Consider the following 17,681-nt stretch of genomic DNA (forward strand, 5'->3'; position numbering starts at 1 on the left):
AAGGAAGGAAGGAAGGAAGGAAGGAAGGAAGGAAGGAAGAAAGGAAGGAAGGAAGAAAAAGAAAGAAAGAGAAGAAAGAAAGAAACAGCATTTCAAAAGACAGAGGAAAAGCCAGGTTACCCAACAAGCGCTGCGCAAGCCTCAGCAGAGTCGGCTTCTATGCTCTCCTCTCTCCATCTCAGAAAAGTGAAAAGGACGTGAGATTTCAGTTCTTGCTCTGTAGCTTGGAGGTGAGACATGCCAGTATCAGAGATGACAGTCATGCTCACTCTGTCAGAGCAAACAAAGTCTGGAAAGACCCACGCTCAACACAAGCAAGCTGGGTCAGCCAAGTATACTATAGAAAAGCAACAACAACAAAAAGAAGCAAGCAGAATCCCAAAGAAGAACCAAGAACCCAGCCTGGGAAATATATAGAGAGAGCAAAATTTAGAAAAACCCACAAAGCTCTCCATGAATGCTGGTTTTATGGAAGACTGTGATAAGAACATGAATAAAATAAAACAAGACGAAGTTCAAAGACGGAGCAACAGAATTCCCAGAACATTGTTAAAATAAGAATGGTGAAAGCAGACATCCTTGTTTTGTACCAATTTTTAAGGGATTTATTTAGTGTTTTGCTATTATAATGTTGGATGTTATTTTCAATTCGTTTTTCTTTATCATACTAGGGAAACAGCATTCTATTTTTAAGTTATAGCTTTTGTTTTTTGTTGTTTGGGGTTTTTTGTTTGTGTTGAGACCAGCCTGGGCAACGTGGTGAAAGCCCATCTCTACTAAAAATACAAAAACTAGCTGGGCATGGTGGTGGGCACCTGTAATCCCGGCTACTCAGGAGGCCGACTCGGTTGCCCAGGCTGGAGTGCAACGGTTGAGATCTCGCCTCACTGCAACCTCCGCCTCCTGGGTTCAAGTGATTCTCCTGCCTCAGCCTCCTGAGTAGCCGGGATTACAGGTGCCCGCCACCATGCCCAGCTAGTTTTTGTATTTTTGGTAGAGATGGGCTTTCACCATGTTGCCCAGGCTGGTCTCAAACTCCTGACCTCAAGTGATCTGCTGGCCTCAGCCTCCCAAAGTGCTGGGATTATAGGCATGAGCCACTGTGCCCGGCATCAAGTTATAGAATTCTTTAAATAAAGGTTGAATGTTGACTTAACCTATTTCACTGGCATAAACAAACTATTTTGGAAGACCCTGATTTTCTTGCACCACACTACAAAGAACCTCAGTATGATCCTCAGAACTTGTTCACATGAATGATGAGTGAGACATTTCATCATATTTTCTTTAAACAACCAGACTTTCTGCCACACAGCAAATTGAATGACTCATTTTACAAAGGCAAGTTCTTCCATTACTGGTGTTTACAGGATTGTTAATATTAAGGATACAGGTTGTATAAATACTCTATCCCCCAATGTCTTGAAACTATAAAGAAAAAAAGTTCAATGAAATTGAGGTTTATTTTTTGTAAAAGCATGGCTTTTGGTGTCAGGCAGCTATGGCTTTGAATCTTTGCTCTGTAATTTACTAGCTGCAGCTTTAAGCCAGTTAATTATCTTCTCTAAGCTTGTTTTCTTATCTAATAATGGGGTCAATGATATTTAATGTACAGGATGTTATAAGGAGTAAAGAAAATAATGTATTTCAAGCTTCTACTTCAAAATGATAATTATTTATTATTTCTATTTTTAAGATGATGATGTGCCTAGTACATATTAGACAATAAATATTTACTGAATAAATCAATGATCTCTGTAAAGAATTCAAAATGAAATACAAAATCTCTATCCACAAGGAATTTCTAAGCTAGGAGAGTAATTGCTAATAAAATACATGTAAATGAAGCTAGGTTTTAGATTTGATCTTGCGGGGGTCTAATGACTTATCCATATTATCCTGTTGCCAAGTATTCTCCCTAAGTAAGCCTGAGCCTGGTACCTGGGCACAGTCACAGTGTAATTTCTAACCTTGTGTACTTTTTATTTTTTATTTATTGATTGATTTTGAGATGGAGTTTTGCTCTGTTGCCCAGGCTGAAGTGCAGTGGCATTATCTCGGCTCACTGAGACCTCTGTCTCCCAGGTTCAAGTGATTCTCCTGCCTCAAGCTCTCAAGTAGCTGAAATTACAGGTGTGCGCCACCATGCCCAACTAATTTTTGTATTTTTAGTAGAGATGAGATTTCACCATGTTGGCCAGGCTAGTCTCAAACTCCTGACCTCAAACGATCTGCCCGCCTCAGCCTCCCAAAGTGCTGGTACTACAGGCGTGGGCCACTGAGCTCAGCCCCCTGTGTATTTTTTAGATGTAAATAAAAGAAATAAATCCAAGCTAATGTAAGTTAAAAGGGGAGATGGCATAAAAATCTAGGAACTGATATCTTACGGCACCCATGCATGGGATACATACAGTTAAATCTCAGGAAGGACTGAACCAAAAACTAGAAAGCACCCAAGATCTCTGTCTTTCTCTCTCACTCTCTCTCTCTCTCTCTCTCTCTCTGTCTGACTTTCAACTTTGTTTCTCTCAAAGCCTCTCCTTTCTCACAGCTGGGCCTCTTCTTGTTCTATACTACAGGGCAGAAGGACCCGTGAATCCTGAATCTGCAGGCTTTACATCCATCCTAATTCATATTCCTGAAGGAATCTGGCTGGCCCAGTTTCTTAGCCCATTTTGTGCTGCTATAGAAGAATACCACAGACTGGGTAATTTATAAAGAACAGAAATTTGCTGGCTTACAGTTCTGGGGGCCAGAAAATCCAGTGGCTCAGATCTATAATCCCAGCACTTTGGGAGGCCATGTCAGGAAGATTAGTTGGGCCCAGAGGTTTGACACCAGCCCGGGCAACATAGCAACACCTCCATCTCAAAAATAAAAATAAAAAACTTCTGCAGCAAACGTTCTAAATTTTCTGAAAGAGCTATATTTATAGATACAAGAAGCTTAATAAGCCCTAAAATAGGTGAAACTTGAAAACACCCAGACACATCATAATCAAACTATTGAAAAACAGAGGTAAAGAAAGCATCTTGAAAGCAGCTGGAAGAAAAAATGATAAATTACACATGAGGGAAAACTATGCCTATAGGTTTCTCATCTGAAACCACAGAGCCTTTGAGATGAAGGGGGAAATATATATATACACACCATGGGCCCCAGAAGACAAAAACAACTTTAAAGTGCTGAAAAATTAAACTACATAAAATAAAGCACTGGAAGAAAGAATATCAACTCAGAATCCTATATCCTGCAAAAATATATTTCAGGAATGCAAAAAAAAAAAAAAATGAAGTCATTCTCAGATGAAGAAAAACTAAGAGAATTCTTCGTCAATAAACTTGCTCTAAAATAAATGCGAAATAAAGTTTTTTAGGTAGAGGAGAAATTACATCAGAGAGAAACAGAACATTAAGAATTAATAACGAACAAAAGAAATGATGAATATCTGAATAAAGTATTTTTCTCCTCTTAAATTCTTTAAAAAATATATATGACTGTTGAATGCAAAAATCATAACATTGCCTATAATGTTCCAATGTATATAGATGTATTATATATGACAACTATAACATAAAGGGAAATGGATAGAGGAAGTAATATGATCATAAACCTTTTGTGGTTTACTGGAGCTGGCAAAATATTAACTCTATGTATACTGCGAAAAGTTAAGTACATTGTAATCCCTCAAGCAACCACTAAAAAAATACCACAAAGAGTCATAGCCAAAAACCCAATAAGTAAATTAAGTTAAAATATTATGAAATATTTAAATAGGTCAGGCACAGTGGATCACACCTGTAATCCCAGCACTTTGGGAACCTGAAGTGGACAGACCACCGGAGGTCAGGAGTTTGAAACCAGCCTAACCAACATGGTGAAACCCCTTCTCTACTAAAAATACACACACAAAAAAAAATTAACCAGGCATGTGGCATCTGTCTGTAATCCCAGCTACTATGGAGCCTGAGGCAGGAGAATCGCTTGAACCTGGGAGGTGGAGACTACAGTGAGCCGAGATCGCGCCATTGCACTCCAGCCTGGGCAACAAGAGCAAAATTCTGTCTCAAAAAAAAAAAAAAAAAAAAGAAAGGAAAGATTTAAATATTCCAAAAGAATCCCAGAAAGAGAATAAAACAGAAGTAGTGAACAGAAAACAAAAAGGTCATCCATCTCAAATTCAACAATTTTATTAAATATAAATTGTCTAAACACCAATTGAAGACAGATATTTTCAGACTGGATAAAAATAAGACCCAACTACATGTAGTCTGTAAGAAACACATTTTAAATGCAATAATATAGATATATTTAAAGTAACATGATAGAAAAAGGTAAAGCCCGAAAACAATAATCAAAAGAAACTTGAGTGCCTATCTTATTTTTAGACAAAGTAGACTTCAGAAAACAGAAAATTATCAGAGATAAAAAAGTACATTACATAATGATAAGAGAGTAAATGCATCAAGAAGACATAATACTAAATGTGTATGTATCTAACAACAGAGCTCTAAAATGTATGAAGCAAAAGCTGACAGAACTGAAGTGAATTGGACAAATCCGCAATTAGACTTGAAAGCATCACAGGACCATTAATCCTAATGAAATCTTGACCTCAGTTTGTCCCAGGCCTGTTTTGGCCTCAGTTGACTCTCTCCGTGCCTCTGGTTCCACAAAGGAATAACCCCGCCCCAGAGAGTTTAGGGTAACTGTGAAAGTGTGTTCTGTGAGGAGCCCACCCCAACCAGATGTGAGACTGTGAGCATGGCCAAACATTAGATACTTGTTGAAATTTTAGGAATTTTCCAAAAATGTCTCTCTGGGAAATTCAAGGATGCTCAAACACAGCATTAAGAGTTTGTTGTGGACAGGTATCATTTTGCATCTATCATCCATTCTCTCACTTCTGATAAGTGTCCCAATTTTGCTTAAAAAAAAAAAAAAAACTCTAAATACCCCTAGCTTAAGCTACAATTAAGCCAATATGAATATTTCATCCTCCTGACTCCAGTGATTGGTCAGAGACAGGCACACAACTTAGCCAGAGCCAATGAGATCCAAGGTTATACTTTCTGGAGCATCTGGGAAAGGGAGATTCCTCTCTCCTCTTTGGGCACCACCAGAAAACATGATGTTCATTCAGCCAGATGGTCTTTTTGATATCATGAGGGAAAGCCTAGAAATATACTGTGTAAAGGCTGAGGGCAAAGCCTACATGTGGAAGGCAGAGTAGAAGGACATACAGAAAAGGGTCTTGATTGTTTTGAGCCTTTGGTTCAAGCCTTATCTAAAGACAGACAGCTCTGGTAATTTCTGTCATGCAAAGGAACAAATTTTTCCATTTTTCCTTTTTTTTTTTCTTGCTTACAGTAGTTGGCATAATAGTTTGGGTTTTCTGTTGTGAATGACATTCACAACATAGAGTCCTGACTAACACAAGGTTTACTCTCACCTCTTCATCCTCTCTAAACCTCATATCTATCTTTCTCCAAAAATAAAAACAAAAGTGATGTGCAGCAAGTGTTTTTATGTTTAATACTGGATAGTATCTTTTTTTTTTTTTTTGAGATGAAATTTCACTCTTGTTGCCCAAGCTGGAGTGCAATGGCGCAATCTCAGCTCACTGTAACCTCTTGGATTCAAGTGACTCTCCCACCTCAGCCTCCTGAGTAGCCAGGACTACAGGCATGCACCACCATGCTCGGCTAATTTTGTATTTTTAGTAGAGATGGGGTTTCACCATGTTGGCCAGGCTGGTTTTGAACTCCTGACCTCAGGTGATCTGCCCACCTGGACCTCCCAAAGTGCTGTGATTATAGGCGTGAGCCACCATGCTCAGCCTGAATAGTATCTTCACTTGTAGAAAATAATATGCAAACACGTTAAAAGACAAAACTTTACATGGGGAAAAATAATATCTTAATAATTAGCAATACACATGTAAGAGAGAATTATTCAGAATTTAAAACTGTAAGCAAAACAATAGGTTTTTTATTTATATATTGATACAGAATGCTATTAACTCTGTTTTTGCTAAAATCTTCGAAGAGCAACGCTGGAGTTATTGTCTCCTGAGAGAATGTTTACCACCAACAACTACCTCAACCTGTAATTCTTAAAGAAGAAGAATAAATTCAGCAGGCCCAGTCTTCCCTGGCCCTGCTGGTACTCAAGGAAAAAATGACTTCAAAATTCCCCCATGGGCTTTGCATTTCAGACTCAAGCTACCTTCTTGATGGAAAATTCTTTAAGTGTTCTGAAAAGCACAATCATCCCTAACCTCAGTGGAAAAGATTCCAGCTGAATAAGCACTGGATACTTGAAACTAGGAATTTCCAATTAGCTGGGCATGGTGGCAGGCGCCTGTAATCCCAGCTGCTCAGGAGTCTGAGGCAGGAGAATCACTTGAACCAGGGAAGCGGAGGTTGCAGTGAGCTGAGATTGCGCCACTGCCACTGCACTCCAGCCTGGGCGACAGAGCGAGACTCCATCTCAAAAAAAAGAAAAAAAAAAAAAAAAAAAAAAAAACTAGGGATTTCCTAAAATGAAAATGTTTCTGTGGATAAAAACTGGTTACATGCAGAGACTGATCTGGAGTTAATTCTGGGTAGATACAGGGTTCAAGAGATTGGTCTTCGTGAGGCATTTATCAAGGATCTGCAAGGGATTCAGAGGTGCAGGAAACACAGTTGTTACTGGGTAGTTGCCTCTAGCCTGGTTGGAGGTGTTTCTCATACCCAGGACTCTCATCATGGCAAAAAAAAAAAAAAAAAAGTAAGGTATCATATCCGAGAAGCTCCTGGCCAGGTGGTCTTGAGGAGCAAGGAGGAGTTCAGCACGTTGAGATGCAGTTGGCTTTCCAAGTTGGAGGGAAGAGCATAAGAAGGGACACAGATAAGAGGAAATAGACTAGTGCAGGGGCCATTGAGTAGCAGTCCTTCTAGGACAAGACTTCATCACAACCACTTTCTCTGAGGGAGCTCTGCTGGGGGGATGTTTCAATTCATGAGAAAGGCAAATTCAATGGCTCTCAGGTGAGGTGGGCAACAGGCAGCTACCAACACTCCAGAGAGACCATGTACTTCTACAACAGGGCACAGTCTAGTGAGCAAAGTCCACAGTTCTGGGTTTGATTTCTAGCACTGTCACTTAATACTTGTGTGACCTTAGACATTCACTTAACTCTCTCAGCCTCAACCCAATCTGTAAAACCAGGAGAATGCTTGTTCCCAGTGCCTTACAGAATCGACATGAGCATCGGGAGAGACAGTGGGCACAAAACAGCATTGTCAGCTACTTCTTTCTCATCAGTTATCTGGTCATGTTTGTGAAGCTCTCCAGGACTGGGAACATAGCATATGATTTTTTTTAAGTTACTTGATGAATGAATGAACAAATGAATGAGTAAATGAATAATATTCAAAGGCCTTCGACTAAATAATAATCAATCTCCTAACTGTACGGAAAGCCTTTAATAGACTTTGGGGCTGTTTGGCCTGGAGGAGGCTCTGAGTTAGTGGATTCAGTTGGTGTCATGGTAAAGAAGAAACCCTGTGAAGGTGGAGTCATTGACATTATCAGCATAGAGTCCATTATGCTCTCCTTCCCCATACACCTGGAGCCAGACTTGGTCGCCCACCTCCAGATGCAGGAGTACCGAGCCAGAGGCCTGGTCCACATTCTTGTCCTGGTACTGGTCATAGGTGAAGAGCATAGCTTTGTCCTTCTTGAAGAGGCTGACCTTCACATCCTTCATATAGACTGTGATGTGGTAGGAGAAGTAGTACAGCCCAGGAATGTTGCAGTGGAACTTTCCAGTGGAGCCATCATAGTGGTTTTGCAGATTGTAGAAGATCTTGGTAAAGCGAATGGGCACATTGGGGACAGTAACCCGGGTCTCCAATCCCACACTGAATGCCGAGCGGTATACATACGCACTTTCTCCAGGTTCTCCTTTTCTGCCTTGCGTACCTGGAAAGCCTCGAGGACCTTCGGTCCCAGTTACACCAGTTTCACCAGTGTCTCCCTTAGGACCAATAAGACCTAAGGAATAAGAAGACCTCAGTGACCACAGAGAACAGAACTCCTGCCTAGGTTGGTTACAGCCTAAAGTACCGTCCCTGTGACTCCCACTCACAACCTGCTTGACTTACAGAGCAAGAAATCAATAAGAGCTCCCAAAAGGGGAGAGAGATTACTTCCTCCTACTACACCTCCCACAGACAGGCAGGCTCCCATAAATGCATCTCCATCTTTATCTCCTATAGGTCTCTCTCACAGACCCTCCACCCTGCCAGCCCTTTATGTGCTGGCACTATCAACCTTGGTTTTGCAACTCTGTCCCCTTCATCTAGGATGTCTCTCCTCCTCTATTCTGCCTACCCATCGTTCAAGGCCTAGCTGAAGCTCTGCCTCCTCCTTGAAGCTTTTATTCTTCATCCAGGTCATCAGTGAGCACACTTTCTCCATGCTCTATACTTTAAGTACTTGTTCATATTCAGTTTTGACATTTTTAGAGTAGACTTTCTTGTAGTAACCACCAACAGAGCCTTGCACATCTTAACTAGATCGAGACATTTTAACTAGATCAAGACAGAGTTTCCCAAAGGCTGGACTGTGCCCTTGAGGGGGCCTATAGTGAGTGTGGTTGAATGCCACTGGATGGAATGGAAATTAAATAGACAGAAAGAGGAACCAGAATATGAACGTATTCGGAATAGGGATGAGGGTGAAGATGGGAAAGGGGACGGTGAAGGGAGATGCAGATGCAGCAAAATCAAAGTCTTGGTTATAGAGGCACCGCCTATTCTCGTCCTTGGAAGACCAACCCGAAATCCACTTCAGGTTGCTTATGGTTTACATTAAAAAAGCTTTAATTCCTGCCTGTGTCTAGGCCTTAGTTAATAACGAATACCTTCAAACAGTTTATATCAATCCAGGAAGTCTGTGATAAAAGAGGTCAAAAATTCTTACCTGGATCTCCTTTCTCACCCTTCTCGCCAGGGGTGCCATCTCTGCCATCACGGCCTGGGGTCCCATTATGGCCTGGATGCCCTGGGATGCCCGCTATCCAACCTGTGCAGGCCCCCTTGGGTGGAGGAAGCAGGACTCCGGGCTCTTCATCTGTGGTATCCTGGCCACGAATGGGCAAAGCTAATAGCAGTAGAACAGCTCCCAGCAACAGCATTCTGAGCCCTGGAATTCACATGTGCACTGTCGGCCAGGGAGAGACAGACTCTGCACAGCACACCCAGTTGGCACGTACACAGGACTCCATCCATCTCACCAGAGTCCACTTCTATGAACTGCTTCCTCAGCATTTAACTCTTCTAGGAAGACTTTTCTGAATATTGCAGCCCACCTTGATCTCTTTCTGCCCCGAAATTTGTAATACTTCCTATTATTCCCTGTGTGGTCTCCTTTCCTCACCAGGATTATGAATTCAGTGATAGCACGGATGACACTCCTCTAATTTTTCCATATCTGGGCACAGGACCAGGCACAGGGAAAGCTCCAAGAGTCAAATTGCCAAGAATGCATCCTTGAGTTTCCCAAGAATGATGACCCAGATTGCTCCATTCAAAGCTAACCAGTTTCTCTCCCCGGCTCCTTTCTTCTTTTCCTTTCCCTCCTTCTCTCTCATTTTCTGTGTCTATTCCTCCTTCTTACTTTCCTATTCTTTGTCTTCCTTTACCCCTCTCCTGGGGCACATGATTGACCATTTGGTATATTACACTTGCACGCACGCGCGCACACACACACACGTACACATTCACACACAGCCTCACCTTGAGTTAAACAGGTAATGAGAGACGCACTGTCCCATGAAGACATCCACTGACCCTTTGTTTGCCTGGGCCACCTTTAGCTGCCCCTCCTCCCCTGTCTAATCTCTATTCAGCCTTTAGGACCCAGTTCGGATGTTGCCCAGGCTAGTCTCAAACTCCTGACCTCAGGTGACCGCCTGCCTCGGCCTCCCAAAGTGTTGGGATTAAAGGTATGAGCCACCATCCCTGACCCTTGCCTCTAAATGTCAAACAGTTCTTATTCATGCTAAGATTTGGTAAGTATTCCATTTTCTCCTGTTTTTTTTTTTCTATTGTTTGGTATAGTTAAAATTTCACTCTGTAATGTAACTCTGACTTTTTTGTTTTGATGTGTGACCTAAAGTACTCAAAGGATTTATCCCCACTTGAAAACTACCTGTTACAACATCTTTAATTGCATTAATCTTTTCTCTCGCTATAGATCTGATGCATCATTTATCAAATATTAGGCTCTAATATGATCTTATAAGTAAAGTAACAATTGAGAATGAAATGGCAGACAGAGAGGAGAAGAGACACAGAAACAGCAGCAGAAACAGGTGCAATCAGGCTGAGCCGCTGCCCCGAAGGTGTCGTGAGTCTTTAAGACCCACTCCTGTCATTTACGTACATTTGTCGCCCTCTACTGATTTGAAGAGTTCAGGAGAGTGTTCTCAATAGCTGCTGGAAATAAAATGAGGAACAGCTTAGGCTTGATTAGCCTCAAGATAAGAAAAAAGAGGTGAGCTGCTTGAGAAGCCAAGGAGAGACCAGCAAAGCCCCTTTGGTATTTAAGGAGAATTCTTGTTCTGAGACTTTAAAGATTTCACGCATCTTTAAACGTTCTCACTGCTTGTCACCTCCGCCCTTTCTTATTATGGCTTTAGCAATAAAACTCCTGAGAAGAACTTTGAGCTCCATGCATGTCTTTCTCCCAAAACGGGAAGAATCTATGACACTCTGTCCTTTTCCACTGGGAAACAGGAGGAGAGAATCCAGAATACGTGAACTGGTGGAGGCAGCTAAGGAAGGCCCCAAAGATAAAGGGTGAGTAAGGGTTTACACAAACCTTGGAGAGACGGCAAAGTCAGAGGTCTCTAGAGTTTTCTGGTTCCTCCCTCCTTGTTAGAACAAAGACCCCTTTCTCCTACCCTAAGGGAACACACTTTGTCCCCAACACTTCAGTATTATGGACAGATTTCTCCACAAATAGGAGCAATCAGTCTGGGTTCCATGACAATGGCATGGGGTAGAAGTGCTGAAAATACAAGAGTGGGAATAAGCACAGGAGTCTCAGAAACTTCTGAAACTAAGTATGGATCCTGATTGAAAAAGAAGGTTGCATTCTAACTTAATTCTGGATGAAAAATCAGCAATTAATAACAACTGAAGATCAGTGCAGATGAACCTAATTTTAAAAAATTATTTCAAAATTATTTGTGTTCTGTTTTTATTTTTTATTTATTAGGAGACGGAGTCTTGCTCTATTGCTAGCATCTTGCCCTCTCCAAGTCTCAGGTTCTCCTACACGTTACAGTCAAAAGCAGGGCTATGGGAAGGAAGATTCAGTGAAATAAGTTTTGAAAATGCCTATGAAAATTACACTCCGAGGAACCCTCGCCAATGTCAGTGTTCTCGTGTTTCTCATCTCACATGATCCCATTTAGCAGATTAGGAAGCTGAGTCTGAGAAGCTCCACGTTAACACTTTCAGAGGCACTGTGATGTGATGGAAGGCTCACATGTTTGAGAATCAGAACAGAGTCTCTCAGTTTCCTCATCTCTGAAGTTGGGGTCATGTATATTAAATGACAAACATCTAAAAATATCTGTATGTTTTAGATACAGCCATTGCTACACTTCGTTACACTCCCTTCCTTCCTTCCTTCCTTCATATCACTGTGAAAGCCAATTGATAGAAGTATGAAGAAGTATTTTATAAACTTATAAAGTGCTCCACACATAAGTTTATAAAAGAGAACAGAAGCAAGCAAATGTGCATGGACCACTGCTATATAGCCATCATCCCTTTGTTATTGTTGTTGTTGTTGCTGCTGTTGTTATTGTCAAAATGGAGTCTCACTCTGTCACCCAGGCTGGAGTATAGCGGCACGATCTCGGCTCACTGCAACCTCTGCCTTCCAGGTTCAAGCAATTCTCCCGTCTCAGCCTCCCAAGTGGCTAGAACTACAGGCACCCGCCACCACACCCAGTTAATTTTTGTATTTTTAGTAGAGACGGGATTTCACCATATTGGTCAGGCTGGTTTTGAACTCCTGACCTCAGGTGATCTGCCCGCCTCAACATCCCAAAGTGCTGGGATTACAGACATGAGCCACTGCACCCAGCTGCCATCATCCCTTTAACCTCAATTTGACCACACAACCCTGGGAGGTAAGACCCAATTCCTACAGAAGAAATCCAAGGACCAAACAGGTTCAGTAAATTCTGCCCAAAGATAACAAGTAAAAGAGGGCAGAGGTACGATTTGAAGTCCAATTCGCTGTACTGGCTTTGTCCTGCACTGGCTTTCCTGGCAAACCCCTCACTTGCATGGATTTTTTTGCTTTTAAAATTACATAAGCGGATGACCATGATGTTCTTGGGACCCTACAGGGCCATAGTGTGATCATTTATCTTCATGTTAAAATGTATGAGAAATTTCACTTTGACCTACTGGAATTTCAGTTGCAACAGCAGAATCCTGTGAAATGCAGGGACAGGGCCCCCTCTGGGACCGGCAGGAGGCAGAGCTGTATGGGGGAAAGAGGTCACCAGACCTGGTGCCAACTCCTCCAGCAGAAAAGGTCATGAAAGCACACAGAACTGGCCAGGCACAGTAGCTCACGCCTATAATCCCAGCACTTTGGGCGGCTGAGATGAATGGATCACATGAGGTCAGGAGTTAAAGACCAGCCTGGCTAATATGGTGAAATCCAGTCTCTACCAACAATACAAAAAAAAAAAAAAAAAACAGCTGGGGGTGGTGATGCCTGCCTGTAATCCCAGCTACTCAGGAGGCTGATACAGGAGAATCACTTGAACCTGGGAGGCAGAATTTGCAGTGAGCTGCATTCCAACTTGGGCAACAGAGCAAGACTCTTGTCTCAAAAAAAAATAAAAGCATACAAAATCCTCAAGTGTCGGAACCAAAAGGGACCCCCAAAATCACCTCACCCCTGCTTTGCTTTTACAAATGGGAAATCTGAGGGGAAGAAGTAGGAGTGCAATTATAACCTTAGAGAAGCCAGCTCCCATGCTAGATTTTACACATTATTTATTTTCATCTTACAATAATTCCATGAAGGAAGGAAAATGACCTCAACTTCAGAGATAAGGAAACTGAGTAATTAAGAAAATGATCGCTGAAAGACTCTGTTCTGACTCCCAAACCCATGAGCTTTCCATCACATCACAGTGCCTCCGAAAACATTACACGGAGCTTCTCAGACTCAGCTTCCTAATCTGCTAAACAGGATCATGTGAGATGAGGAACAAGAGAACACTGACATTGGCAAGAGTTCCTTGGAGTGTAATTTTCATAGGCATTTTCAAAACTTATTTCACTGAATCTTCCCTTAGCCCTGCTTTTGACTCTGATGTGTAGGAGAACCTGAGACTTGGAGAGCAAAAGATGCTAGCTAATTCAACCACTGGGTTGAATTGCATGTAACTGACATTTTTGAAAGTCAAAATGGGCTGGACACAGTGGTTCATACCTGTTATCCCAGCACTTCGGGAGGCCGAGGTAGGCAGATCACCTGAGGTCAGGAGTTCGAGACCAGACTGGCCAACACGGTGAAACCCTGTCTCTACTGAAAATATAAAAACTAGTCAGGTGTAGTGGCAGGTGCCTGTAATCTCAGCTATTTGGGAGGGCGAGGCAGGAGAATCATTGAACGCATGAGGCAGAGGTTGCAGTGAGCCAAGATCACACCATTGCACTCCAGCCTGGGTGACAAGAGTGAAACTCCACCTCAAAAAAATAAATAAATAAATAAATAAAAGTCAAAATGTAAAATATTGGCAGTTTCACATGGTGCAACCCAATAATAAATGGCATAACCAGGAATCAACTCAGCTTTGCCTAGCTCCAAGGAGCTTTGCCTGAGAGCCTTCACTCAGCCCTGAGAGAGCTGTCAATATCTCCATGCCTAACCCACACATATACCCACACCCACACACACACCTCCACCTAAGCACAGGCACACCTACACACCACACCCACACATCCACACACATATGCACCACCCCCACACACACATACACGCCCATCCACGTGAGCATGCAAACACACACACATTCCCACACCCATACACACACCACCACCTAGGCACAGGCACACCCACACAACACACCCACACATCCACACACATATGCACCACCCCCACACACACATACACAACCATCCACGTGAGCACACGCACACACACACACATTCCCACACCCATACACACACCTCCGCCTAGGCATGGGCAAACCCACACACCACACCCACACATCCATACACATATGCATTGTCCCGCACACACACAGACATGCCCATCCACATAAGCACACACACACACACACAAATTCTCAAGGAACTAATAAAGCAGAGCATCCCCCCACCACATTTTTTGGATAAGTCTCTCTCCACATGAAGGAGTTTCTGATTGAAATTCTTGATTGAAGGCTGGGCGTGGTGGCTCAAGCCTGTAATCCCAGCACTTTGGGAGGCCGAGGCGGGTGGATCACGAGGTCAAGAGATGGAGACCATCCTGTTCAACATGGTGAAACCCCGTCTCTACTAAAAATACAAAAAAAAATTAGCTGGGCATGGTGGCACGTGCCTGTAATCCCAGCTACTCAGGAGGCTGAGGCAGGAGAATTGCCTGAACCCAGGAGGCGGAGGTTGCGGTGAGCCGAGATCGCCCCATTCCATCCCCCCCCGGGAAACACGAATGGGGCGCCGATTATATCCTTGAAAAAAAAAAGAAAAGAAATTCTTGATTGAAGCCATCTGCTCTCCAAAAGACATCACCTCTTGACTTTAGCCATATGTCTGGGACCACCAGTCTGCTGGCTTGACAAGGAGTAGATGGAAAGTTTGTCGCTATCGCCACCTTAAAAAGGGCAAGGATATAATCCCCACCCTTTGGGAGGCTGAGGTGGGAGGATTGCTGAGCCCAGGAGTTTGAGGCCAGCCCAGCCAACATAGTGAGACCCCGTCTCTGCAAAAAAAAATTTTTAATTAGCCAGGCATGGACCATCTGTAGTCCCAGCTACTCAGGAGACTAAGACGGAAGGGTCCCTTGAGCCCAGGAAATCAAGGCTGCAGTGAGCTGTGATTGCACCACTGCACTCCAGCCTGGGTAACAGAGGGAGACCCTGTCTCAAAAAAACAATAAAAGAAAAGGCTGGGCGTCGTGGTTCATGCCTGTAATTCCAGCACTTTGGGAGGCCAAGGAGGGCAGATCACCTGAGATCGGGAATTCCAGACCAGCCTGACCAACATGGAGTTCCCAATGTTCTGGACTTCTGTCTACAGATATCCCCAAATCTATAGACAACAGTCATGTCACACTCATGATTGTATCTCGTGAACTCAACCCTGTCTCTACTAAAAATACAAAATTAGATGGTTGTAGTAGTGCATGCCTATAATCCCAGTCACTTGGGAGGCTGAGGCAGGAGAATTGCTTGAACCCAGGAGGCAGAGGTGGCAGTGACCCGAGATTGTGCCATTCCACTCCAGCCTGGGCAACAAGAGTGAAACTCCATCTCAAAAAAAAAAAAACGACTAGGAGCCAGTCTGTGTCTATCCTTAAGGCTCCTCAAGACTGAAGGAAGGGCAGCAGCAGGGACAGCTGAGGAAGCTGCAGGGCTCCCTTTGTGCCTTGGCCTTGCTGAACCAAGCTGACTCCATCATGCTCCTTTGGACATATTCTGCTAGCATAAAGGGACCCCGATCTCCCCAACCTAATTAGGCAGAGCTGGCCTTCCTTCTGGCAAAGTCCCTAAGAGTGAGTTGGTGTCACCCCTTGCGAGGCTTGATCCAAAAACCAGAACTTCCCCGGACCAGGGATCCATGTCCTCAAACACAAGAGGAGAGGGGCTGACCAAAACTCTCAAATCCCTCCCACTCTGCCCTTCAGTATCTACAGCTCAGAACTACCAGGATGCCTCAGAAACAGCATTCACTGGGACGAATGGCATTAGGCGTCACAAAAACCAGGTCGATCTGGTTTCTTCTGTCAGAAAATGTTTTTTTAATTACGATTTTTCGTAAGTTCCCACTATATGCCAGGGTCTTCTCATTTTATCTCATTAGACCTTCTTTCTTTATTTTGACACAGTCTCACTGTGTCTCCCAGACTGGAATGCAGTGCTAAGATCTCAGCTCACTGCAACCTCCACCTCCCAGGTTCAGGCAATTCTCCTGCCTCAGCTTCCTGGGTAGCTGGGATTGCTGGCGCCTGTCATCATGCCCGACTAATTTTTGTATTTTTAGTAGAGACAGGGTTTTATCGTGTTGGTCAGGCTGGTCTAGAACTCCTAACCTCAGGTGATCCATCCACCTCAGCCTCCCGAAGTGCTGGGATTACAGGCGTGAGCCACTGCACCCAGCCTCCTTAGATCCTCTTGATGACCCTGTAAGATAACCCCATACCTATAGATATCCCCAAATCTATAGACAACAGTCATGTCACACTCATCATTGCATCTCGTGAACCCAACCCAGTGTCTGGCCCATAGAACGCTCAGTAAATATTTGCTGAATAGAATAAAGTGGCAGAGCCGGATTCCAAATTCTGGTCTGAAGTCAGTGCTCAGATTGGCTTTTCTCAAGCTGCCTTCACATAAGCTTCTTCCTTCGCCCTACCTGGTCAAGCTAAAAGACAATGTATTCCCTTATCCCCCTTAATCAAATTGGACTTCATCTATGGACACACCTCCCACCTCACTGACCCTAACTTTTTCTAAGTAGGCATCCTGCCACAGAGAGAACTGGGCAAAATTCAAAAGGATTATTCCAGGCATCTTGGAAGGAATGTCTGAAATAACCCTTCCTCTCTTGGAGCTGTGGGAGAATTGAGGAAGAAGCCTCGTGCATATCTGCCTCCACTAGTGCTGCCCTGGCCAGAGGTTTGCCTGTATCCACCCCCACCCTGCTATGGACAGGAGAGCCAGCCAGAGGCTATGCATGGCATCCCCCACCCAGCCTGGAAGTTCATAGAATTGCTCTTACCCTCTGCTATGGATCGCAAGCACAGACTGCAGTCGGAATGGAAGTGAGGAGGAGATGACCCAGCCTCGACAGCCTGGTACTCATGGGGGCAAGCAGTCCCCACCTCACAATCGTCTTTTCCCATTGGCCAATGCAGTGAGGGCCAGGGGCCAGTGGGCAGGCACATGTACCTGGCAGCTGCCCACAGCCTCCACCCTAGGTAGCCTGCTGCAACCCAGCTTGGGCTTGGGAAGCCAAGTGGAGCTTCAGTCAAAGCACTTCTGTTTCAGGCCTTGGCCCTTATTTTGCTCCCTACAACAGCAAGAGAAGGTGGGACAAGGGTCAAGACCACAGCAGGAAAACAAGATGTTTTTTCTGCATCTGAGAGAGAAACTTCCTAATGTAAATGAATTGCTCAGTGGTCCAGGAGGCCTCTCCCTCCCACAGATGTGCCCTAATAAGTCAGGGACACGAATGATCACATCACAGTCTTGCTCATTGTGCATGACGAAGTGTGAGGCTGTGTAAGTTCAGACAGTGAGTGCTTCAGAAGGGAGAACTGTCAGAGGGGACTGCAACAGGGAAGAAATAGAACACATCCAGCTGGGTGCGGTGGCTCACGCCTATAATCCCAGCACTTTGGGAGGCCCAGGCAGGAGGATCACG

At 43.7% G+C, this 17,681-nt stretch overlaps 1 protein-coding gene and 1 long non-coding RNA gene across 2 annotated transcripts; both read right to left on the reverse strand.

Moving 5' to 3' along the window:
- Nucleotides 1-4,174: 4,174 nt before the first annotated feature.
- On the reverse strand, nt 4,175-11,630 carry LOC116564891. The gene is made up of 3 exons (XR_004275149.1): nt 11,619-11,630; nt 10,870-10,875; nt 4,175-4,946 (listed from the first exon to the last, which is right to left on the reverse strand). It is a non-coding gene; the product is annotated as an uncharacterized LOC116564891 (long non-coding RNA).
- ADIPOQ (adiponectin, C1Q and collagen domain containing) lies at nt 6,696-17,121 on the reverse strand. The gene is made up of 3 exons (XM_032298315.1): nt 17,037-17,121; nt 8,974-9,195; nt 6,696-8,043 (listed from the first exon to the last, which is right to left on the reverse strand). Exons 2-3 carry the CDS (start codon nt 9,185-9,187, stop codon nt 7,523-7,525), a joined length of 735 nt encoding a protein of 244 aa, XP_032154206.1. The 5' UTR covers nt 9,188-9,195; nt 17,037-17,121; the 3' UTR covers nt 6,696-7,522.
- Between the last annotated feature and the right edge of the window lie 560 nt (nt 17,122-17,681).

Source organism: Sapajus apella, unplaced genomic scaffold, assembly GCF_009761245.1.
Source record: "Sapajus apella isolate SASKATOON/1434 unplaced genomic scaffold, GSC_monkey_1.0 scaffold38, whole genome shotgun sequence".
Taxonomy (NCBI): domain Eukaryota; kingdom Metazoa; phylum Chordata; class Mammalia; order Primates; family Cebidae; genus Sapajus; species Sapajus apella.

What these genes read in the sequence shown, in the direction of transcription:
- ADIPOQ (XM_032298315.1), bottom strand. Translation starts at nt 9,187, where the DNA reads ATGCTGTTGCTGGGAGCTGTTCTACTGCTATTAGCTTTGCCCATTCGT. An exon ending in GGGTGAGAAAGGAGATCCAG is followed by an intron (nt 8,044 to 8,973) that starts GTAAGAATTTTT and finishes CTTATTCCTTAG; the next exon opens with GTCTTATTGGTCCTAAGGGA.